At 48.5% G+C, this 26,343-nt stretch overlaps 2 protein-coding genes across 4 annotated transcripts; one reads left to right on the top strand and one right to left on the bottom strand.

The window, feature by feature from the left end:
* Positions 1–1,113: 1,113 nt before the first annotated feature.
* On the top strand, positions 1,114–7,065 carry NPFF (neuropeptide FF-amide peptide precursor). Its single transcript, XM_055003780.1, is given in 5 exon segments — positions 1,114–1,194; positions 2,270–2,323; positions 2,326–2,499; positions 4,987–5,117; positions 6,861–7,065. Coding segments are annotated over 5 exon segments (564 nt in total). The 3' UTR covers positions 6,985–7,065.
* Positions 7,000–25,282, bottom strand: TARBP2 (TARBP2 subunit of RISC loading complex). Of its 3 annotated transcripts, none has more exons than XM_055003494.1 (9): positions 25,173–25,282; positions 20,797–20,966; positions 19,558–19,663; positions 17,942–18,028; positions 17,320–17,392; positions 16,458–16,575; positions 15,537–15,664; positions 14,109–14,301; positions 7,000–7,147 (listed from the first exon to the last, which is right to left on the bottom strand). In XM_055003494.1, exons 1-9 carry the CDS (start codon positions 25,232–25,234, stop codon positions 7,095–7,097), a joined length of 990 nt encoding a protein of 329 aa, XP_054859469.1. In that variant the 5' UTR covers positions 25,235–25,282; the 3' UTR covers positions 7,000–7,094. The 3 variants fall into 3 exon arrangements, with proteins under 3 accessions (XP_054859469.1, XP_054859467.1, XP_054859468.1); XM_055003492.1 differs by lacking the exon at positions 7,000–7,147 and adding an exon at positions 9,336–11,826; XM_055003493.1 differs by lacking the exon at positions 7,000–7,147 and adding an exon at positions 9,336–11,826 and having other exon boundaries at positions 17,320–17,389.
* Positions 25,283–26,343: the final 1,061 nt, after the last annotated feature.

Raw genomic sequence — 26,343 nt, 5'->3', positions numbered from 1 at the left:
CCCAGCTTCACTTTATCTATTCAAAGTTCCCTACCAGGTTCTACACAGGATGTGGATGAACTCCTAACATTGGGGCCTGAAACATTTTTTCCTCCCCACCACCACCACCGCATTTTTTTAAACACCTAGCCTGCTGAAGAATTCTGTAAGAACTCCGAAGCCTGCGTACTGTTTTGTGATATTTTGGTGGATCCTGATAAAAGGTTTTCAGTGGGTTTTGCTTTGGACCAGTGTTGGCTCCCTGCAAATTCTGGCTTTAGTTGTAACAGCTTCCTGTGAGAGATTCCAACATCTTAATGGCTTTGTGTGCAGTCCTCATGTTCTTGCCACAACCAGAAGCTGTGTTACTCGTGAATGAGTATCTTTGCCTCGTGCAGCGATGCTGATGAATAGCAACTGGTCCCTGGTGCCAGCGCCTGCAAGGAGGCGATTGTTATTGGGACCATCAATCTGGTGCCAACCGGATGCTTTCTACCAGGCCTCCAGGAAAACACAGCGTGGAGATTAATATGCAGTCATGCTGATATCTAGCTTTTCCTGGTGGCCGAAGGGTGGGTGCAGACGCCACTGGCGTACACAGACACTAAGTGCTTTGGTGCTAGCACGGCCGTTTCAGAAGTTCCTCTTTGTTACTTAAATGAAAAGGCTTGATAGGACGGATTCTGCAGCCGCTCATGAAGTTGCCACTAGAGATGGGCACAAACCGGAAAAACGGCCATTCGTTGTGGTTTGTGGTTCATGGCTCGTTGAGTTTCACGAACCACACACCAGCATGAAATTACCTGGTTCACGAACCGGGTTTGTTTGCTTCGTGAATATGACACTTCCGGGGCAGAAGACAGTCTTCAGAAAGCCCCTCCTCCCCATTGCCTAGGAAACTGATTGATCGGCGCCAGGCTGTCCGCAGTGATGAACCGAAAAACGAACCGCTCTAAAATCATAGCAGTTCATCACGGTTTGTCAGAAAATGAGTTCCAACAAACCACCGATTCACGAACAAAAAAATGGCCTAGTTCGTGACGAACTTTGGTTTGAATTTTGGTTCGTGTCCATCTCTAGTTGCCATGTTTCTGCATATGGAAGTGGAGTGATTTCCACAAATTCCCAACTCCCATGGTAGACCCGCCCCCCGTCCCCGTCCCCCAGGAGCAACATTTTGGAGGGGCGGTTCATTTGGGGCCGCAGCAGAAAGAGGTGAGGAAGTTGCTTCCCATGGAAATTACTGTTGGATTCAAGCTGTGATCTTCATTCATAGTGAAATGAGCAGCGCTGAAGTGTAGTCTGGTATGGGACTGTTCCTTAGTTCTCAGCAAATGATCCCTCACGCATTCCTGGATATCGTATTATCGTCGTCCTATAGCAGTCACTCATGGAGGAATTGTCTTCTCTGCATATGAAAATCCACTTGTGAATGATTGCTATACCAGATAGCATGTCAGCCCTGCTGTGGAGCTAACAACTCTTTTTAGTTAAACAGAAGCAGTGCCTTTAAACAACTGTGTGACGGTCAGAAATTCAACTGGGGCAGTTCCTGCTGCCTGGCCTGCTGTGAGTTCTGCCTCTGGTTATTGTACTGCTATCAAGAGCCCACAGAGCCTCACAACATGGAGAGCTCTCGTACTTACAAATAGGGGAAAGGGAATTATTGTGACCCAGGGTTTCCATCATCCTAAAAGGGAGGCCTGGCCTTACTCCCATGTTACAGATTGTGTCCTTTCAGTCTTGGTAATGTGTGCCAAGCTCCCCGCCCTCCCAACACGCACACAGCAACAACAACTTCTCTTCCTTGTCCCCTCAGCCATCCCTGTTTTTGTAAATGGGTTTCATTAAGTGGTAAGCGCTCGCTTAGCTGATGTAAATGCCTCGGGGATCAGAGCTTGTAAAACCACTTGTGGAACCGCTCCTGACAGATGCCTGATCCTAAGCAGGATTTGGGGTTTGCAGGCCCATCAATCTGTGCTAAAATTAAGAGAGCAAGGGGAGAGTCCGGAGGTCAGAGTCCAGAGAGCCCGGCCTCCATTCCCCCGGCGTCCCCACAAATCGCGACAAACAACCAATTAGCCACCGACTCCCAACAGAGCTTAAAAAGCCATTTCAGTGGATTTATCCTCGTAATAACATGCAATCGGCCCCAGCTAGCAATGGTGCCGTCTCTGTCAGGGACCAGTCTGGTCCCTCTCTGCTCATCAGGGGGAGGTGCCGCAGGCTTCTCACCGTATGCGCTGCCTTACAAATGGTTACTACAGCTGTCATCAATCGCACCCCATGATGTCCCCCAGCTCCAGTGTGGGGATATAAAGGCATCGCCAGCAGGAGGGGAAGCGGGAGAGGGGACGTGGAGAGCAGGCCTCAAAGATGGAAGCGGCCCACCTGTTTGTCCTCCTGACTTTTCTCTTGGGCAGCCTGAGGGCAGGCCAAGGCCTTGAGGAGGGACTTGGCTCCAAAGAGCTCTTCGCCGAGGAACCCAATGGGTATCCAGAGAGACTCTTGGACTGGATGGTAAGGAGGCCACCAAGGTGTAGGGGGGAGGGAGTCTTTGTTTTTCATAGTTAAGCACCGCTGTTTCAGCAAGGAGGTCAGGGCAGAGTTTAGGCTAGGTATGGGAACAAAATTCGTCTGGCCCGGCCCGCCTGGTCCCCCTGTGGGTGACCTAGAGATTTAATGCATTTACGCTCCCAAATTGTTCGGTTTGGGCTGTGGGTGCTAGAGGTGGAGGCGTGGCACTTGGCTTGTCCTACTGTAAGCTTTTTTGTCCTGCTCACTTTATTATTTATTTATTTATTTGGCTTCTGGGTTCCATTTCTGGCTGAGAGCAGCCTGAGGGGTTCTGAAAACTAAGACGAAGACGGTACTGAGGATGGAGAAAACCTGGAAAGAGGATGATCGGAGCACAACAGTGTGTGGATGCCCCCCCACACACACACACTCACCCATGCAAAGTGCTCAAGCTTAGAAGCAAAGGTGGAGAAAAACCTCAGTGCGGAAGCTGGCAGAGTGAAAAAAGAGCCCATTCTAGCAACAGAGGAGTTAGCTGTGTTAGTCTGTAGTGGCAAAATAGTAGAGTCCAGTAGCACGTTTAAGACTTGTCAGATGCATCAGACGAAGAGAGCTGTGGTTCTCGAAAGCTTATGCTACAATAAAGTTGGTTAGTCTTAAAGGTGCTACTGGACTCTTTGCTATTTTGCATTTTAGGAACAGATGCCTGCAGCCAAGTGTCTGTCTCCATTTTTTTCTCTTCAAAATGTTCCCCCAGGACCTAGACAGCACCCTCCTCCATACACACACACTCTGAAAATGGTAAGGGGGCATTGGCTCAGACAGCCCATGGGGCTCAGTAATCAATGGGATTTGACCTTCAACACCTGGTAAGGTGAACCAATGGTCAAGGCTGGGGCTTAGGGGAGGGAGAAGCAGTGGTGGTCCGAGGGGCAGAGATGGAGCTGCCGGTGCTGGACAGGGAGGCAAGACATTCATTCCAAGAGAGATTTAAAAGATGGGTACCCTCTTTCATTTTTTCTTGTCAGAAAGGGGAACTGGGCTGAGGACCTGAGGAATAGATCTTAGCTATCACTCACCCTGAAGAGAGTTTAGGCGCTTGTTTACTAAAAGCCCGGATTCTTCACACAGCATGTTCCACCCTAGTTCTGGCACTGAGTGGCAAGAAGAATAGAATAGGCTATTGGTAGAAATATATGAGTGGAGAGAAACTCTAATGTTTCTGAACTACAGGCAGAGTTTGGCAAGTAGCTCCGACCTTCCGTGCGACTCAAAGCTACTACTCTTGAGTAGCGGCCGATTTGTGGTGTGTCGTGAGGGGTTCATTCGTGTCTTCTCACCTCCGGATTCTTTTTCTTCTGCCTCATTCATTCCAGCTACAATATACAGGGATAATACTGACCCACATTGCAGGGCTGTTCATAAGAATTGTCGAGAACGTATGCAAACTGCTTTGAAATGTACACTGTAAATGCAAAATAATATAGGAAAGCAACCAGGGCTTGCGTTCTTGCTTTCTTATTCAAAGATTCTGTCATAATTTGCCTAATGCAATTGAAACAATTTTGCTATCCTGGGTGTAAAAATTAGGATCGTTTTGGCAAACAATTTGAAGTCAGGATGTAGGTATGCATGAAGCATGCACGCACATTAGCAGAGAGTACAACCAACAGGATTTTATTTGGGGTGAACAGAGAGGAGACTGATGCACTGCCATGAGGAGGCAAGTTACACAAAAACGGAAGGGACTGACATCAGGTGCACCAATCCATCAATTTATTCGATTTAAGACCAGTTCAAATTTGAACAACACAAATGACAGAAAGTTCGATCAAAATATCCATTGTACAAAAATAGAGCTTTTATAGCCTCAGGTGCACCTAAAATCCTCCTTGTGTGAACCGATGCTCTTCCATAAAGGTAGTAACAACGGGACTTTCCCGATCTTGGCAGCTCCAAAGAAGGTCCTCGCCATCAGGGCGACTGCATGTACAGCGCCCTCAGAGCCAGCCACAAAGGGCGTCTCCACTGCAAGAACAGCCCAGATGTATGACCCACACATTGCCAAAGTCAGGATGGAAGCCTTGCTATGTACAGCACCTGGCATGTTCTTTGGGGCAAATCAGTGTTGAACACGAGCTGTGATTGTTCCCTGACTTCCTATTGCCTTTGTACCACTTCATTCTGTAGCCAACCCCTTCCAGCGCTGGGGCGTCTGGTTAGTTTATTTAAAATCTCCCAAGTATTGTCCCAGCGACATACAGCATGGATCAAAAGCAAAGTTAAGAAATATACATCCCAACGCTTAAAAAACAGGGGCATGAAACTTCCATCCAAGTAGCGATAAAATCATTAAGCAACGATAAAGAGCAGAACGTGAGCAGCGGCATCCCATCGGAACCCTCAATGAAAACAGGAAATGGGAAGGCAATGTAACGATCAAGAAGGGGGGCTCTAATTAGCTCCTGGATGCCATTTCCCCCCCTATAGCAGCAAGAAAACGAAGAGCACGTGATCCAAAGCTCACCCGAGGAACATCCGATGGGCGGCCTTCTCCGCTCCCTGCTCCACGCTGTCCAAAGACCAGGCCGCAGCCCGTCCTTTCTCTTCCAGCCCCAAAGGTAAGGCATGAGGGCGTCAACGTGACCAGCAAGATGGGTTTGGGGATTTGCCCCCTTCACAAATATGTCTGCTTATGCTCCGAGGAAAGTGGAGCATACGTTACTCCGTTCTGAGCTGGGGCTATTTTCCAAAAGTTGTGGGGTTTCAGCTGGCCTCACACCTGCAGTGTCTCTTAGAAGGCTTGCCTTCTAAATTCCAACTGAATGTCAGTGAACTGACAGTTTGGTGTAGCGGTTAAGAGCGCGGGACTCTAATCTGGACAACCGGGTTTGATTCCCCACTCCTCCGCTTGAAGCCAGCTGGGTGACCTGGGGTCAATCACAGCTCTCTCAGAGCTCTCTCAGTCCCACCCACCTCACACTGAGTTTTGTTGTAGGGATAATAATGATATACTTTGTAAACCGCTCTGAGTGGGCATTAAGTTGTCCTAAAGGGCGGTATATAAATCAAATGATGTTGTTGTTATTATTATAACTGGTGATAGTTAATGGACTGTATCCAACCACTCCACTGAGCAAGGTTGGACGCCTTCCTTCAAGCTAAGGAGCCGTCCTCTAAACGAAGTGCCATGGAAGTTGGAGAAAGACACCTTAGGTTAGATGAAGTTTCTCCAGCCTAAGGCAGGATACGTGCAACTCGAATGGGAAAGGAAAAAGTACTCAGTACATGCTCAAATGTACACTATTGTTCTATATTACATCAAACCCTCCAGCTCTGATGCTGAAAACACATCTCAAGGTGGAGTGTAAAACTGTATGCCACGCAGCAGCTATCATAGAGCTGAAAAAGGTATAGATCCAGAGGAGTTAGCCGTGTTAATCTGTTGCTGCAAAATAGTAAAGAGTCCAGGAGCTCCTTTAAGACTAACAAATTTTATTGTAGCGTAAGCTTTCAAGAAACACAGCTCTCTTCATCAGATGCATCTGATGAAGAGAGCTGTTTCTCAAAAGCTTATGCTACAATAAAATTTGTTAGCCTTAAAGGTGCGACTGGACTCTTTATTATGGAAAAGGTATAGAAAGGTAGGGCTGAGTCACAGCCCGCTCATGGCAACCCCAACCATGGGAGTCCCAGGCAAGAGAGGAGGAGAGGGGTTTGCCATTGCCCTCATCTATGTAGCAACCCCCGTCTTCATTGGACTCACACCCAAATACTAACCACGGCCAACCATGCTTAGCTTCCAAGCTGTGATGAGCTTTGGCTAAGAAGGGCAGTTCAGGCTGCTAAGGTATAAGAAAGGTATACCCAAAATGTTCAAGGGTTGGAATGCACTCTTTCCAAAGGAAGGTGAAAGCATTTAGGGCCTTATAGTTTAGCAAAACAGGGAACTAAAGAATGAGGACACGATATTTATAAAATTAAGAAGGGTGTGGCCAGAGAGATGATTTTCTCCCTCTCCGATGATTTTAGAATGTTTAGTCACCCAGTGAAAAGCACCGGGAAGCAGACGCAGGGCAGGGCACAGGCAGCACTTCTTCACATTGCGTATCCTCTTGTGCAACTAACAAGATGTGGTGCCTGTTGGCTTAGACAGCTTCAAAGAAAGGTCAGACAGACCCACAGAGGACCGGTCTTGCAGAAGAACGAATCGCAGGCAATTAGCTGTTCGGGACCCAAATAGGGGGTCCGGGTGTGTAGGGCAGTAGTAGCGACTGACAAGCGTTTTCTGGGTGGGTGCTGGAAATCTCTCCAGGGACCTGAGAGTAAGCGGCACCTTGTGTGTGTGTTTTTTTTTTCAATAGGTTCGGCCGCGATGCCCGAAGCAGTCCCAGCGACGGCGGCCGGATCAACCTCCGGGCTCGGGATTCCATGGCGCCCCAGTTTCTGAGCATGGCTACGCCGCAGCGCTTTGGCAAGAAAAAATGAAGCTGGACCCAAGGAGGCAAAAACCCACCAAGAACTATTCCCAACCGGGTTCCGGCAAATGGGATCCAGGCTCCTTCTTGCACTTCCGCTGTTCCTTCTGTCTCTTATCGCTATGCTACTTGGGTGACCGGCTCTCCTGCTACGGGTTTGTGCTTTGCTGTAGCTGTTAATAAAACAAGGTCTTGTTACCTCGAGGTAAATACTGGAATCCCAAACGGCACGCTGACTGGCTAGGAGCCTCCCTGCCCGCCCCCCCTGCCATTTCTAAGCTGTAATGCTCAGAGATAAAGCATCTGGTTTGCATGATAAAAGGTCCCAGGTTTGGTCTGCGGCATCTCCAGGTAAAGATCTTAACTAGCGTGGAGAGAGGCTGCCGCCTAAGGCTCGGAGAGTTGCTGTCAGTCAGAGAATGTGCAAGGCTGGCCAGAACAATAACCTCTCCGAAGGCAGCTTCGTGGTAGGTGAAATATAGCGTGGGGTCTTCTTCCTTAGCAGCAGAAGGAGGTTCTGAAAGCAGGGCAATGGGTTTCGGTTCTTTGCAAACAAAATGAGTACAATCAAAAAGAGTCCAGTAGCACCTTTAAGACTAACCAACTTTACTGTAGCATAAGCTTTCGAGAATCACAGCTCTCTTCGTCAGATGCGCATCTGACGAAGAGAACTGTGAGTCTCGAAAGCTTATGCTACAATAAAGTTGGTTAGTCTTAAAGGTGCTACTGGACTCTTTTTGATTTTGCTACTACAGACTAACATGGCTAACTCCTCTGGATCTATGAAAATGGGTACAGTCAGCATTCTAACAGCAGTGATCTCGGCAGTCAGGGGCTTGAACAGGTCCAGTAACTAAAGCTAGCAGCCCCTTCGCAGCCACACAATTCCAAAGGATTAAAGACATTTTCCAGAAAAGGGAGTGGTGATTTCCTCCACTTTCCTCCCACTTAGCCACTCAAAATTTCACGGGGGGAGGTCAGCAGACCTTCTGCAAAAATGTTAAGTAGAGCAGTCAGAAGGAGGAAGTGTTTGCTGCCCCTGCTTCCAAAACTCACCATTGCCTTAGGTATGTGTCGGTTGGCTGCCGGCTTCATGCGCGAGTGCCCAGCTCACACATTAAGTTACCTGTGCATGCGCGTGCCTGGAGAAAGTTGGAAATAAACTGCATGGAATAGCAGTGGGTGAGCTCTTACGTACTAAAATGGCAACTGCTGTGTTATATCCTGCTAAGGAAAGGATGTGTTTGCGAGATCAATAGCAATGAGCCTGCTATTACGAATATAGAAAGACCCTGATCAGACCTAAAGTCCAGAACTCTGTTTCCCGCAGTGGCCAACCAGACCCATCTGGGACGCCCCAAAGAAGATCATGAAGGCAACAGCCCCATAATCATGTCTCTCTGCACCCCCCCCCGCCCCTCATTTCAGAGGTACTTCTGAAAAGAAGGTCTCAGCCATAGTGATAGATAGCCCTGTTCATGTTACAGTAAATGCATGTACCCTCCTACCTTTACATGCGTACATCTGTTGATAACAGCCAATGTGTGTTCAGTTTACAAATGAAACTAGGGGCCAGTACCTGGATAAATGTGAGGTCTGTATCACGCATTCAGCGGTACATGCATTGAATTAGAATTAGTCAACACACATACAAGGAATAATCAAGTGTACATGGCACATGCATTGTACACGTGTTCACTGTACCATGTGAACAGGTTGCAGAAGGAAGTCTGTATGGTCACTGCCAGTAAAGGCCAGGCCAGCAAATATCAAGGGTGGCGGGCGCTTTTAACAGTGTCCCCACGTAATCTCCCACACCAAGACTGAATGTCAAAAGTTCCATTATGTGAGGGACACTAAGAGCGGGACCACAAGTGACGCCTGACACAGGTCGGACACTTGTCAGCTTCCCTCAAGTTTTGATGGGAAATGTCGGCGTCCTGGTCTTGCAGCTTGGCTCTCCGACTGCTGTCCAACGGACTTTTCAACTGTCACTTGTCCAACATTCCGCCAAGCGGCCTACATTTCCCGCCAAAACTTGAGGGAAGCTGACAAGGGTCCAACCTGTGTCAGGCATCACCTGTGGTCCCGCTCTAAGGAAAAACTTTATGGTGAGGACTAGATCTGGTCCCTCGCATCTTCACCCATGGAGAATCCAGTCTGTTCCTCTCTGCATAGCCCTATACTTCCCCTTGGGACGGCTATCCTGTTTCTTGGAATATCAAAATACTGGAAACTAGCTAACAGAGGGGATGACGGTATAAGCAGAGTGAATGGGCGTGGGGGGGAATATTCATCCTGAAACAATACATTTGCCTGCATCGCTGCGGGGAAAAAAGAAAATGGATTCATACAATGCCACAGAATTACTAGATTTTTTGGCAAGATGTTCTTGTGACGGACATTAGCACAAACGCTTGTTTTACAAACGGGATTAGACAGCCCGAACAGCATCCTCTTGCATTCAGAAATGGTCTTATCTCTGTCCACAAGAAACTGTAAACTAAATGACACGCTCAACGTTGCTGGTGCGAGCTGCTTGTCAATCCCCTTGCACCAGCCGCAGTCCCAAGGCCTGTTCTTCTCCCCCGTCATTACAATGATGAAGGCCAGTTGACAGGCAACAGAATCAAGGAGTAAAGTTTTCACAGGTTGTGCCATTTCGGGCTGGGTGTGGATACAGTTTGCATGTTGGGATACCTTCTGGGTAGGGGAGGACAAAACCCTCCCTGCAGGGGTGAGAAAAATGACGATCTGTGCAGCACACGTACCGAAACTGGGACAATACGGAGGATTTGTCCTCTGTTCAGTGGAGGGAGGGATTTACAAGAGAATAAATACTTTGGGGAAAGATTAACTGAAGGGGGAAATTCATTTTGGCTAGGGATGAGTGGGGAAATCTGGGCAAAAAAAAAGTTAAGGGAAAAGATATGTAAAGATAGTATTTTCCACGTATCTGGGGCACGCTCCTAATAATTTACGATCTGGCTGTTGCTTTAAAAGGTAAGATCCTTAGAGACTCCGTTCCTTTCCTTCCCTTTCATACCTTTAGAAGCTCATTGATTCATAAATCTTGAGCAGCGGAAAATACTTATTCCTTATTTTTTTTGGATGCAAGAACTAAAAGGACTGAGTCGTACTTTGCAATTGCTAAAAGTAAGTTTAGGATCCTTATTGCTAAGCAAAAGAGCCAGAGTTTCCGGAGCATAAGAGGGGGGGGTGGGTTAATTAAAGGCTTAATATAAGAATCCCTTATATTTTTGAAGAACCTACATTCGAGCAGGGCATGAAAGCACCTATTGATCCTATGAAGGCCACAAGGGCAAATTCAGAGACTCAGATCAAAGCACGTTTTGCCCTTGTTTCCAAGAAGAGTCTGGCAGAGGCCTCTAGAAGCTCCCAAACAGGGTATAAACCTCGTAAGACTTCCCCTGTTCCCTCAATTACTCAGTGTTGGGAAGTCTACAGCCTCTGAATATGTGGTTCTACTTAGCCATCGTGGTAGTGATCTAAGGTAGCAGCCACAGCCATACCAGGCGGCAGCAAATTCCATAAATTAATTTGAGCGTCGTGAGTGAAGAAGCAATTGATCTGTGAGGCTGCCTCACTTTGTCGTCGCCGTTTTAGTGGCAGGGAAAGCAAATGTTGGCTGAAAGGACTGAGAGTTTTAGAAAGGAAAATTATTCTGGGAGTTCGGAGTTCAGTTCCCACCTCTGCCTTACGCTCAGTTTGCCATCTTGGACAAGTCATTTCCCCTCCACCTAGACCAGCATCCAGCTCCCAAATACCTCTGGGTAGCTACAAGCAGAGCCTGAAGGCAACCGCTTCCTACTTAAGTTTCAGGTACTGAGAGAGACTACTCCTGAACATGGAGGGTCCGTTGAGGAAGGCTGTTCTCCAGCTGAGATGAAGAAGGAAGGAGAAACCTTAAGAAAAGAGGAAACACATGTGGTGGGAGTGGCTTAGCAGAGTGGGTGGGGCTTTTATCACCCCTCCCCACGTTTTGGAATCTTCCTCGGCATTCCTGGAAGTAAAAAATTAGCATGTTGTATGCTAGAATAGAAATTTAAGAAGCACCTCTCCCTTTGCTGCGCTGGTTCTCTATTATTATTTTTTAAAGATGGGACAGCATTCCAACATACGAGCCTTCTCCCACAGGCTGAAGTGGCATAATCTATGGAAAAGCCTTAATATTTGATTCTGATGGAGGTAGAAACTGGCCCGTAGCCCTCCCCGAACAATCGTCAGGAGGCGCACAGTTCTGCAGCGCGTGTTCTACACTGATCGCTTGCAAGGTCCAATGAGTTAAAGCTCCAGTTTTTGCAATCCCTAATTGTGGTCAAACTAATCAGTTCTCACCCCCCAACTACAAGCAGCAGCAGCAGCAGGGGTGACCCCTGACGAGGGCGCGGCAGGCCAGTCCCAGGATCAGGGCTACAAGTCTCTAGCGACCTCCTCCAGAGCCCGCAGGTATCGGGAACTCCTCCAAGTCTCGATTCCAGCTTGAAATCTTTACCCTTCTACCCCCTGAAGAATATTGGGGGATGCAGCCTGACCCATACAGGTCTGCCCACCCCACCCTCTCCAAGTCAGGACAGAAGAAAATGAAGCAGCCCCTCTAACGGGCAGGCAGGCAGAGCCCAGCTGTTTGGACAGCTGAGGGAATGCCAGAGTCACGGTGGTGTCATTTCACGTCATTTCCCCCCTGCCATGATCTTGAGGTACTGCAGTGCGTTGCGGGCAGCGTCAGCCCGGGCGGCGTGGCGGGAGGTGGCTGAGCCGTGGCACACTGTAGTCGGCTGCGTGGAGAGCTCCACCAGACACTGGTACAGGCCGCTCAAGCTCCTCTCATCTGTGGAAAGGGGAAAAAAAAAGAGAAACCCAAGAAGGAAACAAAAAAGATTCCTGCAACGTTTCTCATTATAGCCTGGCTGGGCTAGAGAGCGCTCGGGGTTGCGGTCTGTCGTTTTAAATTCAACAGAAGGTTCGCTTCTTTAAGCCGAAGGACTGGTTTCGTTCATATTCTACTTTGAAGAGAAATGAACACCTATTCCAATTCTTAATAAAGTTCAGAGGGTGCAAAGAGTAGATCCCCTGGTGACACAAAAGCTGGAAGAAAGATACAGAATCCACTGCCTGGTTCTCTTGTCCGCCTTACAATTGGCTTTAAGAACATAAGAGCCCTGCTTCTCTCTCAGTGGCCCACCAAGCCTAGCCTTCGGTTTCACGCAGTCGTCCATCCGTTCTCTTGGAGGGCCAACAAAAAGGCACACAGAGGCCAAGCCCTGCCCCGATGCTGCCTCCTAGCACTGGAATTCAGAAGTTTACGGCCTCTGGCTACATCCTGCTCGCCATGGCTAATAATCATGGAAGGAACTTTTCTCCTCCGTGACTCTTAACTCCTTTAAAGCCATTTATGTTGGTGGTCGTCACGGTGTCTCCCGGCAATGAAGTCCACAGTATTTAAGGTGTTTTATGTTTTTAAATGGTATGAATTGTGAAATGTGATTTTAAACTTTGTTGTAGTCCGCCCTGAGCCTGCTGATGTGGGGAGGGCGGAATATAAATTGAATATAAATAAAAAATAAATAAATAAAATGCCTCCCCTTAGCCATATTTTTTTCTAGACTGAAAGATCCTGGACTCTTCAGCCATAGGTCTTACGTGGTAGCTGTGGGGGAAGAATCACTCCAGCGTTGGGCAAGGAGAGGGGAAGAAGACGGGCAATGCCAGAGGTTAATACAGCTGCACAATTTTCTTTAATGGCCAGAGAGGGACACTTACCTACACACATCCATAATGAATGGGACCGAGAATAGCGACAGAGGGGAACATGGGCCCGCCTACTGAGGCAAACGAAAGATGCTTAGCGCCACTGCACCTTACTCTGTGATCTTCCCTGAGAAATCTGGCCGGCTGCTCTTGCCAGTATCGGAAAGTTCTAAGCAGAGGAGTTCAGGATCCAAGTCCTGCTTCAGCAACAAACTCACCGGGGACTTAAGCAAACGAACGTTTTTCGCTTCAGACCCTGCCCCCCTCCACCTGCAATATGGTAGGAAGTGGGGGGCCTACGGACCAGCTGTAAGGATCCTTGAGATAAGGTAGGTGCCACATTTCAGATGCTCTAAAATGCTATTAATAATACAGGCTGCTGAACCAGAAGAACTACTGATGGAGCAATATTCACGGTAGTAGAGAGGGAGGAGGGAAAAGGGAGGACCTGAGCTGAGTGTGTACCTGAGGATTACAGAAAAATACGTTCCCGATCACATGCTCAGGTTGCCCCATTTTGTGGATTAAATAAGTCTGTATTTTTTACTACAAATGTACGGTTCCCCTGGGTTTGCAGAAACCTCTATCCTATCCCCACCTGGCCCCATTTTGCACATTTTTTAAAATTTACGTGTGGGCAACCTGCAGATATTACAGGCAAGCATGCTGCACAGCAGATGTCTGCAACCTGTTACAATTAAAGGACCAACAACCGTGCAACTGTTTTAGTGCCCTAATGTAAATCCGAGTATGGTTCACACTTGCGTTACCAGTAACTGTTCCCCTCTATCCTTTCTCTTTCTGTCAAGCATCTCTAGGAAGCCGTTTAGTCCCATAAAAATCCCCCCCCCATTCCCTTCACATAATCCCAGCATCCCACCTACCCTTCCAGCCTCCTGCAAAGATTTCCAGTGAAATCCTAAACACAGTTAATAGATTTCAATGGGTTCAGACTGGAGTAACTCCGCTTAGGATTTCACTGTTAATGTTATTTTTTTAAAGAGCCATATTCAGTTCCATACAGCCCCACTGTGGACCAAGATCAAAGCAACTGGTGCAAGAGTTCTGCCCCAAAGTCAAGGTTACTTCTTGAGTAAATTTACGGATTTGGATGTGGTGGGGTATCCGCGTGGAATCTTAGCTCCCTCAGACAGCCGACAAGGTCAGGCCATTTTAAACCGCTCTGGCCGCCTCCTCGGAAGGCCCATGGGACTCTTCCATATGCAAACCGAATTTTTAATGCATATATCTAGGTCAATGAGCAGAGGCATCGCGGCCTAGTTTGTCATGATCTCAGAAAAATGCTGCCTGTAGTCCCGCCCCCCCCGCCCCCCGCAGCCCATAGTCTGTTTCACCTCTTACCGATATCGAGGTAGCTGATGTCAAAGCTCTGCTCTTCAGAAAGCTCTTGCAGAAGGCTGCAGAATCCAGCGCTCAGCACCCCCAAGGGGTGGCTTTTCAGGTGCAGGATCTTCTCCCCGGCTGAGTTGCGCAGGGAGTCCCAGGTGCAGCCTGACCCCCGACCTTTCACCCCGTCCAGCTTGTTTCCTGTAGTCTGAAAAGCAGGACACAGTTTTAGCGGGAAGCGCCCCCTTCTTCCGACAGAGTTCTCTGCAAGACGACTGAGCACAAACAGCAATTCCCTCCCCCACCTTCCTCTGCTTTCTGTGAAACCCCCTTCCTGTCCGTCTAGTGTGCATGTGTGTGTGTGGGGGGTCCTTACATGCAAATGTGCTACAATACAGGAAAATCAAAAGAGGTAGTCATGACAGCACTAAGACCCCCGAAGATGAAAGAGCCTGGTCTCCCCAGCGCAAGAAGTGGGTTGGGCTTCGCTTAGTATAAAAGCAAGAGAGGGGCAGCCACGGGTTGGCTGACTGCAGAAATTAGCGCAGCACTTGAAGGCAACGGAGCATCAATCTGGGCCCCGACTGGCTGGTGCTATGCAACTCCGGGGGGGCTTGATTGGCTGTTCCAGGTAAGAAACAGCTGGAGACTCGTAAGAATAAATCTGAGGGAGGGGGGGTGTATGCAGGCCCGTCTCTTGCCCACTAAAAACTGTAGGTTGGGACGAGGAGCACAACATTTCCCTTTTGCAGAGCAGCGTCACCACCTTGTCCCTTCCAGGCCATGCGTTCCACGCTGATACGGCCTGGCCTGTAACATCTGTGGGCTCCCATCCACGCGCGTGGAGATTTACATGTTCCAAAAAACGGTCTGCAGCTGTGGGGGTGCCGGCGGTTCTCGGATCCTCAAAGAGCCCCACTATCAACCCTGCAGCCCCTAGTCTTGGCTTCCTGTGCTTGTTACCTGCTTTTGTCGCTCACTCCAAACACTCTCGCAGTTAGGCTTCACACGCTTCACTTCCCTTACTTTCTGTGCCCTTCGTAGCCCTCTTACGTGGCCCTGTTCAAAATTCTGTGGCCCGACCCTCAGAAGTTTCGGCTTCGAGGCACGTGGCGCAAGGCTGCTCCTCCCCCATCCTGGATCAACTTGATAGCATGCCCCCCCCCCTGCGTTTTCCTTGCTTTCCCCTCTAGGCCCTCCCTCCAGCCGTACTCAGACCTTTTCAGGAGGCTGAGAGGAGAGAATGCATCTAAAGGTGCAAAAGTCAACTCCTTGAACGCAACACCGAGTAAAGATACATTCGCAGGCATCATTTAATTAGCCCTCTCCCCAAGTTTGCACTGGACTCCCAAATAAATCTGTCTGCATCCCTCCTCCTGGGCAGCATCCATGCTTCTCAGGGCTTGGCTCCCCCCACCCCCCATGTCCCCTCCCCTCGCTTACTATAGAGAACTGGTCCTCCTCCGCTTCGGCCTCGCTGCCCTCTCGAGGGTCCAGGGGCACATTGTGAATCCGCACCAGCATCTTCGCGGCAGCATTGCGCTTGGCCAGTTTCTTGGAAGTGCCGCTGCCTGGAGGCGGGGAAGAAATAATTATGGGAAGGCAAGGAGCAATTCAGAGGGCAGCATGTAGGTGTGTGTGTGTCTGTGGTGGTGGTGGGGTGTGTGTGTGAATTAGAGCTATAGGGAAAGAACAGCAAAGGGAGGTCCTGGTCTATACTTGAAGAAGGTGCTGTTGAGATGCAACCAGCTCATGGGGTCTGTCAATCCATGCGTGTTGTGTACTGAAGTTAAATTAGAATGGCATAAGCAGCAATACTTGAGTTACCAGTGAATCGGGGGCCGTCCATATTTAATTGTGCCTATGAAGAAGTATGTTATATACGAAGCGGGAATTGTATAAATATGCACGCATAATCCCGTCGGCAACTTTGGAATAATTTTCAGTTTGGACTGGAGCTTCCCAGCACCCACATCGGAACTCTATATATGGAATTTTGTATGCTGCTATATTTTCACCATATATAGTCTATGGACATTGATCTTCAAAAATTATTTTCAAAAATCTTTTTCATAACAATCAGGATACAATTTTTGACTTTTATTGTATTTATTGCATGTTGAGACAGAGACATCAGATTTTTATTGTATATTTATTAATGCATATATTTATGTAATTTACACTTTGCACTTATGCACTAAATATATATATAAAAAATTGATAATTGAACATTTATTCGCGTCAGGATCTGGCAAGCGCCAAGCGTGCTCTTAAAAAGGAAATACAGTGCAATGGGGAACTGCAAAAGGTTACGGGACAGAAAGAGTTAAGAGTATTCTCCACCAAAGTCTTGAGGCACCGTACCTATCTCAATGAACCGCTCCACGCGACAGGTCATAGTGAACTCCTTGCGGTGTGCCGGTCCTGATTCCTGGGTGACTGTATATTCAGGAAGCCGCCAACCCTTCTGCACCACCAGCTCCTACAGAGAGAGAAAGAGAGAGAGAGAGTGAATGAATGAACGAACGAACATAGGAATGGCACTTTACTCTTCCCCTCTCTGTTTGGATTTACAGAAAGGGATGGCAGATGAAGGGAAAGCATGCAAAGCTTGCAGTCATGTTTATATATATTTGACAGTAATCCTTACTGAACCCGGTGGCACTTACTGCTGGGTAAATATACAAAGAACTGGTCTTGTAAAGTCAGTGGGAACAAAAAGCCAGCCAAGGTGTCCCTGTGTGGAGAGGCCTAGAGTCCCGACTTACACAGGGGGGAGATTCAAGACGAGTCTTGAGAATGGATCATCCGGTTAACAGTAGTGAGCAACTGAGGGAATTTCACTTACAGTACAAGGGTAGAAATGGACTATTGAGCCTGCAAGTCCTGTTAGTTGTCTCTGACCAATTAGTCTCTGACTAATGGTCTAGAAAGTTTTGCTCCAGGAGTGGACTGATTGGCTTATATTCAACAGCAAGGCCTTTTAAATGCACAGCTGGAATTAGCAAACAGGAGGGGTGTATGCGAACTAGGCTGGCACGGTAGAGTGAAAAGTGGCGGGGGGGGGACAGAGTCTGATACTGGGTCACAGCCACATGGGGCTAAAGCGTCTGTCAGTGTCTTCTACGATCGATTCTGGGGCAAGGAAACTCAGCACAGCTTATATCCCTTTATGTCACAGCCTGCGAGCACTTGGGAGTCACAACGAACTAAAAGGGTGACTCACCTGCAGGGCCCCAACCGGATTACACTCGGACTGCTGCGGTGATACTGGCGACTTCATGTCCAACGGGGAGCTTCTGGGTAAAAGACAGCAAGCTGAAGAATGCCTCGACGGCTGCTCCAAACAGCCCCAGTTACTGAGAGGTATGGAAGGGTAGGAGAATTTCCCAGGCTTAGGCTGGGAAAAGGTCCTCAGTGGGGAAAACTTCATCTGTGGGCTGGAGTTCCCCTCGTTGTAGGACAAGGCACTGACCCTGACTGCAGCAGGAGAGAAAAATCCGTGCTGCACCAGAACGAGATCTTCGGATCAGCTGCAGTCGTGAAATACCATGCAGCTGCCTGCACTTTGAATGGCAAACAAAACCCTCTTTGCTCCTTGTCTTGGGCTTTCGGATTGCTGGACAGATCCTGAAACCTCCCTCCCTCCCGCCCCCCCCCCTCTCCTGTAGCTCTCAGGTGGCCTACGGGGAATCCATCGGCAGACGCAAGCACAAGGATTCTCTTGATACAGTATAGCATCCTGATGTGGCATAGCATCCACGAGCCATGGCAGACACGGGGGAGGGGGGGAGTGAGCAGCTTGGGTGGTTTGGAGCAGGACCTTCTCCCTGCGTTTATCCTGTTACCTGGGAGATGCAGCCGGCACGATGGGCACAGGTGTGGTGGCAGCTGGGGCAGCAGTCGGAGCCAGGGGCTCTAGAGAGAAAGGAGAGCTTCGAAATACAAGGTGACAACATTAAAGCAACCTCAGTAGCAGAAGCCCATGCAGCGGAATCAGTTTCTGATCGGCGAGAACGTCCTGACCCCCTTCCCACAGCCTGCCTGTCCCCCTTTGCTCTTCAGAAGCTTGTTCTGCACCCAGCTTTCCTTTCGCCCCTGGGTGGGAGGTCGAGAAGCAAGGACCACGGGCAGAAGTATCCGCTGAGAGCCCGTTCATCTCTGATCGTGCCGCACAAGCGCAGGATTCCGTGCCCTGGAATGCAGCGCCATGCATCTCTCCGCGTGCAGCTGTTTAAAAGGCAAGTTTCTCTCCCCTCGGTGCCTGTGGAAATGTGCTTTGAAACATCTGCACGCTGCCTAACAAAATCTCTGGTCAGGAACGGCCCTACTGTACGTGCCATCTGTGGCAGGGCGCAGGCATTGCATGCAGGAAGAGTCAAGTTCAGTCCCCCGATGCCTCCAGTTCAAGGATCGGATAACAGAAGAGACATGAAAGACCTGGGACTCTGCAGAAGCTGCGACCTGTCAGAGTAGACCATACTGAACAAGGTGGATCAGTGGTCTGACTCTGAAATAGGCAGCAGCAATAACTCAGTGGTGCTCTCAAACAGTCTATGACGTTTGGCCCCAGCTCCTGACTTGGCGGGGGCGGGGGCGGGGGACAGAATGAATTGCGCAAATGTGAATGTAACTGGTTCAGAACGCAGGCTTAGGTTGTGCATGGCACAGAATTCAAAGAATGGACAGCCTTTCCCATTTCCAGCACCTCAGAGAAAAGCTCTAAAAAGATCATAAAAATCAGAGTGTCTCTACATCTGACACTTGAAAAACACATGTCAGGAGATGCAATGGTAGCTGGGAAGCGGAATTTTAAAAGACAGAGCCAGCGGCAGGGCAAAGGCTTTGCTATACACTGGAGCTGTGTAAAGGGGCTGTGAAATGCCAGAAGGGAAACATCAGCCCATTAGAACCTCTTCAGGTCCAAGCCCGGCTCTGGAAGGCAGCTCCATTCCTTGCTGCCCTCTGGTGGCGATCCCATGCAGTTTTAGACTGGAGAGGTGAAATTGACAAGAGCCTTTGGGGAGGCAAAGATGAAATTAACAAACCCTCAGGAGTGATCTCCGCCGGTTTGTCTTTTTAAACTATGCTTCCCGGCTAAATTGCATCTCCCTACATTGGACAAGCACACCCCGAGGCATCTTGAGTAGTGAGGATCTCAGAAGAGAGGCTTGCTTGGCCCCAAGAGAAGTAGCCAGTTCAGGTTAAGCCCCTTTAATATCCCACAGACCCTCTCCCCTGCCAGCTGCCTGGCATGCGTGCTCTCACCCTGGACACCTCGGGTGGCTTCTTGGCCTACCCTGTCAGTAACACCACCCCCCGTGCAGAAAGCCCATGTCCTGGTCCTAAGTGCACACCCGTTACCTTCCACAGCCAAGAGACAGAAAACAGTGGCTGAAGAGGAGGCCGCAGACCGGAATTTCTTTTAAAGCCCCCGAAAGCCCCCGGACTTTGCAGCCCTCACCTGGCTTCCTCCGGGGCTGCCGGCTCCAACATGTTCCCTCCCTTTAGGAGCCTGAGGGCCACTTCAGCTGCCTTGTGTTTGGCTGCCTTTTTGCTAGGGCCTTGGCCTGGGAAGAAGAGAGGGAGAGGGGAGGAAATCGTGAGAACAGTAAACTTGTAGAAGTGGGACCTGCCAAGCCGGCCCTAACAACTCTCTTCCAAAGGGTGCAACCTAGCTCACGGCACCAGGGTTGTCCCAAAGGGTCCTCCAGGGTTACTGGATCCTGCTGTCACCACAAAGGTCCGCATTTCCCCATCCTGGCCTGAACCATCGAAGCCCAGGTTCACCGGACTCCCTCCCAATAGGCTGTGCCAAGCAGCAAATGGCCGGAGTGGCAACAAGCTCCCCCTCTGACCCTCTTCGCAAAGCCATGTGCCCTGGGCAAATCTGGACTTTATGGCTTCGGCATTTCTGGAAACCACTTACACTATCCTCAAGGCCTTGGAGGAAAAGGCGGAATAAAGATGGAATAAAACTGGATAAATGTCACAGCTCTGGGTTTCTTTCGATGTGAAGGTTTACTCTGAGAGAAGAACAAATTGGGATACAGCTCTCGCAGGAGAAGAGGTCAGGGTAAACGGAGAACATACTGTTTCCTGGACTGGATTGGTGTCTTGCTAACTTAAATGTGGGGGGGGGGTGATGCTGCCCGGGGTAAGAAGTATGGGAGTAGGTGGGTTTGATAAGGGTGGGAATTTTGAGTCTCTACTGGAGTCTTCATTCGTCTCTTTTGTCTCTGTGCCTAAAAAGCGCTACCTGCCGTTTTATTTATTTAGCATGAGGTGTGTGGCTTTTTTATTTTTAAGATAAGAGCTTTCACAATATGGATAAAAGTCTAAATGAAAAATGGATAGTATAGGAAATATCCCTTTAAAAAGGCAAGCACCATTCCTCCTCCCTTGCCCATAACAAAAGTGGGAATCCAGCCATGCGGACTGCTTCGGCCATGCTATTCCCCCAGGCGAGGGGGAAATGTGCTGCAAAGACCATCTACTAAAAAGATCCGCCGCAAGTTAACAGAAATGCACACTAAATTGACAGCAGGAGGCACCGCTCAGGAGCACAACTGGAGACTCTCTGTCCCCTCTCCCAATCCCCTTCAAAGCACCTGAAGGCCCACGGCTGCCATGGAGTCCTCCCCCCCCCTTAAAAGAAAAGATCATCTACTTATCCATGCCCAAGTCCTTTACTGTAACGAACCAGTGCAGCTGATGTCACCGACGGTGACGCGGAAGGTGAAGTTGGGCTGGTGCGCTTGTCCCTCGGCTTTGAGAAGGTCGTAGACGGGCGTTTTGCCTATGCGCGTCCCATACTCCTGAAGCAGGCTGATAGGGGTCTTGCCGGGATTGGACGCCAGCATTTGCTCTATACTGAGGGCAACAAAAAGACATACGTGAATCTTAGGGGGCGTACAGACAACTTGTGCCGGTTTACATGATAGGTCACCCTGTCCTTGCACCTGGAATCTAATACTCAGGGCTTTTCTTCTGGGAAAAGAGGCGGTGGAACTCAGTGCGTTGACCTCGGAGAAAATGGTCACATGGCTGGTGGCCCCGCCCCCTGATCTCCAGACAGAGGGGAGTTTAGATTGCCCTCCGCGCCACAGCACAGAGGGCAATCTAAGCTCCCCTCTGTCTGATCAGGGGGTGGGGCCACCAGCCATGTGACCATTTTCAAGAGGTTCCGGAACTCCGTTCCACCGCGTTCCTGCTGGAAAAAAGCCCTGCTAATACTTCAGTCAACGTCCTGCACCTTCCATGTTCCCATCCTCCACAACCAAGCGCGCAATCTTCTTCCTTGCTCTCCCAACCTCCCACTCCCTTCACGTGTCATTACTCTATTTCAGTGGCAGAAGCATCTTCCACAGTGACACCCCTCCCGGCAAGGTCCCCTTGGTTGATGGATCCAAAATGAGATCCGCTTCTTCCCTCCCCTATATCGCATGTGCCAGAGTTCCCAGAAACAGTGGAGGATAAGCAAGGAGGAAAACATTCTTAGGATCACATAAACAGCTTAGTTAGCCTGTTTCTTCCTTAGTTAGCCTGTTTCTTCCTCTGACGATCCTGTTGTGTTCGTTATCAAAAGAAAGAAGTAGTTTTCAACACATTCTTATAAGCAAAGTGAGGTTTCTAGTTTATAGATAATAACCTGATCCAAAGCCACCTAGGATTGCACTCTGTTTCCAGAATGAAGATCATATTTGCTGTTTGTCTCCTGGTTAGAACAGACATTCTATTTAGTTGCAATGACCAACAGCCATCCATGGACATACTGAAAACCTAATCTCTTAGATTAACTGAGGTGAAAAAAGGCCAAGACAAATTGCTGATAGAGCAGTGCAGAAGTGAAAATGTATTGATGGAACACTAAAAAGCACCTACGCGTTTTGCCGTGGCTTCACCAGGGGATTTCTAAATGTGTATTATCTACAATGCGTTTTTCCAGCTGTTTAACTTACAGGGGGAAAAACAGCTGAGAAAAGCACTTCAGACAAACAAATTTATAGACTTTGAGGTCAGGAAGGCATCTGACCAGGGATCCTAAAGGTCTGGCCAGGGATCCTAAAGGTTTTTTGTATGCCTCTGGGCATAGAGCAGGGGTCACTGGGGAGAGAGGAGGGGAGGTAGCTGCGAATTTCCTATCTTGTGCAGAAGTTTAGATTAGATGGCCCTTGAGGTCCCTTCCACCTCTATATTTCTATCCCTTGACGAAGCTACAGTGAAATGCTTACAAGCTTTTCAGTATTCCATCAATAAATGTTTCACTCTCCTACTGTGCTACGGGCATTTGTCCTTGCCTCCTTTCACCTTGATGACTGGTGCAGCCCTCTTGTTTTACTTTTTCAGATTAAGTGTACCACTGTCCCAAAGGGGGACCTTGCAAATGTTGTAAACATATGTTTCTCTTAAACTGCAACCCCACTGAAATCCTGAAACTTACTTCAGAATAAATCCACATACGCTAACACACAGCTGCATGCCTATGTATTTGGGAGTTAAGCCCATGGACCTCAACAGGACTCCTGAGTAAACACACAAGGGAAAGATGTGGCTTTGTGAATGCAGAGATCATCTATCTAGTCTATGTTTATTCTCCCCAATTTTCTTCCAATGAATCCAGGTGGGTGTACATGAATCCCACTCCCCAGTTTTATTTCCAAAACAACCCTGTAAGGATAGCTTTACATACTATCTCTTGCTTTAAATATGTGCTCCTATGTCAGCCCTAGAATCGCTTATGTTCCATTTCAGCATTTCTTCAACTCTGTAGTGGATTCTTGCTAATGCTATGTCTTTGTAAACGTGCGTTTATTTACCCTATGGCATAGTTTATGAAATTGTCCTTGATACTGACTGTACTACTCTCACACTGTGTGATCTGCCTTGAGTCTCAGTGAGAATGGTGGAGCATAAATGACATAAATAAAATTTTTAAAATAATAAAATAAATAGGTGACAGACTACAACTGGCTGAAGCTTCGCGACAGAGCAGGGATCTAAACTCAGATTCTAGACAGACCCTCCAACTGCTACAACACACAATTCACGGAACTACAGCACAAATCATACATTACCCCTACATGCACAAAACCACATTTTACTATGAACCTTGCCTAACTTTGAATCCCCAGAAAACAGAAAACATGACACAATTTTAATTAAAAACAAAACATCCTTTCTATATGTTCTCACAACCAGAAATGCCACACAGATTTGCACTCCGTTCACAACAATGTACTTAAAGAAAACTACGGGCTGGGAAATCAACAGCTTCCATCAACCCTCTTCCTTCTATTGGGCACAGAAGGAAAAAAACCTGAGATTGTGTATCAATACCAGCTCTATACACACATTATAGTGAACACACACACACATCCTGCATCTACAACTGTTAGTAACAAGTTTCAGGTGGGCAGCAGGTGTCAATCTGCAGTAGAACAGCAGGACTTGAGTCCAAAGGCACTTTAGAGACGAACAAGATTTTTTTGTGTATAAGCTTTTGAGAGTCAGAGCTTCCTTCTTCAGATATCTGAAGAAAGGAGCTTTGACTCTCGAAAACGTATACACTAAAAATCTTGTCAATATCAAAAGGTGTTCCTGGACTCAAATCCTACTGTTTGTAACAAACAGCCAATGCATACGTTCTCGAAAAGAAAAAAAACAGGGCTAGTACCTGGATAAATGTGTGATTTAAGTTGGGCCTTTGGTCATATCTGTATTGACTGTAACATAATTACTCGAGAAGCATGCAAAAGAAAAAAAAATGTAGGTTCGCTATACACAGATTCTACCTGTGTTCCTAGTAATGTGCACAGAGATGCTCCCACGTTGCAAGCTGACCTGACAGTGCAACACAAAGGATGTTTTCCTGGAAGTAAACCTTATTGAATGGACTGGAATAGGATTCTGAGTAGACCGGCTTAAGATTGCCCTCTGTGTGTCCTATTTAGGGTGACAATATTTATTTATTTACCGCCTCCCTCCCTATGTTCCTCCATGGCATGAGCAGACCGGCTTAGGATTGCCCTCTATTTAGGGTGACAATATTTATTTATCGCCTCCCTCCATGGCAGCTTCACTCATCTGAACAGGGTCTCATGCAGGTGCCACCCTGCACATGGCAAAATCAACAGCAGCCCATACACGGCTTTCTCTGTGGTGGCCCTGTGGAAAGGCCTGCCTGAGGAGGTCAGGAGAGCCCCCACTCTCCTAGCTTTCCACAAACGATGCAAAACCGAATTATTCAAAAAGGCTTTTGTATTGTAGGGAGGGGCTCTCAGATGCTTTGCTAATGAGTTAAGGACCACAGACTTCACCACTATGTTGCCTTACCTGTGATCCTATGAACTGCTTGTGCTTCATGCTGTCTAAGGTCAGCCCTAGAATTGCTTCTGTTCTGTTTCCGCATATCTTCCACTCTGTACTGGATTCTTACCCATGCTGTCTTTGTAAAACTGTGTTTATTTACCCTATTATTTATTTATATTATTTATTTGATTTGATTTATACCCCGCCCTCCCCACAGATGGGCTCAGGGCAGCTAACAACATTAAAAAAAAATACATGAGAAGTCACAAAACCATAAAATCAATAATAATTTTTTAAAAGTCATTAAAATAGTCCGGGAGCAGGCTATTTAAACAACATCGTTGACATCGTTTAAGGAAATGTCCTTGAAATTGACTGTATTCATCTCACACTGCATAACCCGCCTTGAGTCTCGGTGAGTTCGGCAGGCTATAAATGACATAAATAAAATAAAAATAAATTTATTTTATTTATGCCCATCAACCCACCCCAGTTCTAACACTCCTAAGAACACTTTCCTGAGAAAGCCCCCCTCCCTGAATAAACCCCAACTTCTGCACAGGCCCGTTCAGGGTCTGCCGCCCGCGCGAGCATCACTCCGGCATCGCATCCCTCCCGCTCGGATGCTGCCCCACCTGGGCCTTCCCGGTATCCTAGCAACGCACTCGGGAGGTCCCCTCCGAAGCGAGGTAACCTAGCAACCGCCCCGGGGGGCGGGGCTTGCCCTCCGTCTCTTAGCAACGCCTCGGACCCGGCGCCGTCGTTCACCTGGGGAAGCCGCCGCCGCTCCTCGCGCTCCCGCAAGGCTCCTCCGCCTCCTCCTCGCTCATTCCCTCCTCCTGCCCCGCCGCCACCGCCGCCACAACGCCTGCCGCCCTCCAGCCCCGCTTACAATGGCCGGGAGAGAGGAAGCGACGGCCCTCGCCGCCTCCGGAGAGCCGCGAGGCGCCTCTCGGGAGCTGGAGTCCGAGCGTGCGCCTTGTCTACGGAACGGCACAGGCGAAGGGACTACATATCCCATGACGCCTCCGGGCTCTGTCTCCGCGGGAAGGCAGCCACGAGTTTCCCTGTACCTGTATGTGCGCTTTCCCCAATGCATGCTGGGAGAAGTAGTCTTGTGATTCATGGCTTTCCTTGAACAAAGGAAATAATCGCTAGATGTAAGGTTGCCAACTCTTTTTTGGGAAATTTCTGGAGAGTTGGGTGTGGAGCCTTGGGAGGACAGGATTTGGGGAGGGAAGGGACCTCAGAGGGGTATAATGCCATAGGCTTAGGGATGCCAGTCTCCAGGTGGTAGCTGGAGATCTCCCGGAATACACTTGATCTCCAGGCAACAGAGACCAGATCCCCTGGAGAAAATGGCTGCTCTGAAGGGTTATACCCCACTGAGACCTCTCCCCTCCCCAAACCCTGCCCTCTCTAAGCTCCGTCCCCCCAAATCTCCAGGAATTCCCCAACCTAGACCTGCCAGCCCTACTTCACCCTCCAAAGCTGCGTAACTGATCTCTGTCATGGAAATTCCAGGTCAGGGCCCCACCTGAAGGTTGGCATCCATAGCTAGAAGGATACATAAATCTCTCACACACATACAAAGAATTTGCTAAAGATGATTGAGTGTGTGAATGCAGTCTGCAATGTGTAAATGCAACGTTTGTGTCATTTGGGCACTAAATTAAGTTTCTTCTTGCAATGCACATCAGCCCTTCGCATAAGCGAGTCCCAGTATCACAGACTTTAGATGCAAGCGTGCCTAGGATTGCACTGCCATCTAACCTGGGCAAGACTTCCTAAACCTCCGATTCCAACACAATACTAAAGAGTCCAGTAGCACCTTTAAGACTAACCAACTTTATGGTAGCATAAGCTTTCGAGAACCACAGCTCTCTTCATCACATGCATCTGACGAAAAGAGCTGTGGTTCTCGAAAGCTTATGCTACA

The sequence above is a fragment of the Eublepharis macularius genome, chromosome 19 (genome assembly GCF_028583425.1).
Source record: "Eublepharis macularius isolate TG4126 chromosome 19, MPM_Emac_v1.0, whole genome shotgun sequence".
NCBI lineage: Eukaryota > Metazoa > Chordata > Lepidosauria > Squamata > Eublepharidae > Eublepharis > Eublepharis macularius.
The sequence above is the reverse complement of the archived record's forward strand: the minus strand, read 5'-3'. Positions and strand labels throughout refer to the sequence as shown.

Excerpts from the sequence above, each read along its gene's own strand:
- TARBP2 (XM_055003492.1), bottom strand. The coding sequence starts at position 25,234 with ATGAGCGAGGAGGAGGCGGAGGAGCCTTGCGGGAGCGCGAGGAGCGGC. Across the intron at positions 20,967-25,172 it reads AGCGGCGGCGGCTTCCCCAG|TATAGAGCAAATGCTGGCGT; the intron begins GTGAACGACGGC and ends TGTTGCCCTCAG. Across the intron at positions 16,576-17,319 it reads ATCCGGTTGGGGCCCTGCAG|GAGCTGGTGGTGCAGAAGGG; the intron begins GTGAGTCACCCT and ends CTCTCTCTGTAG.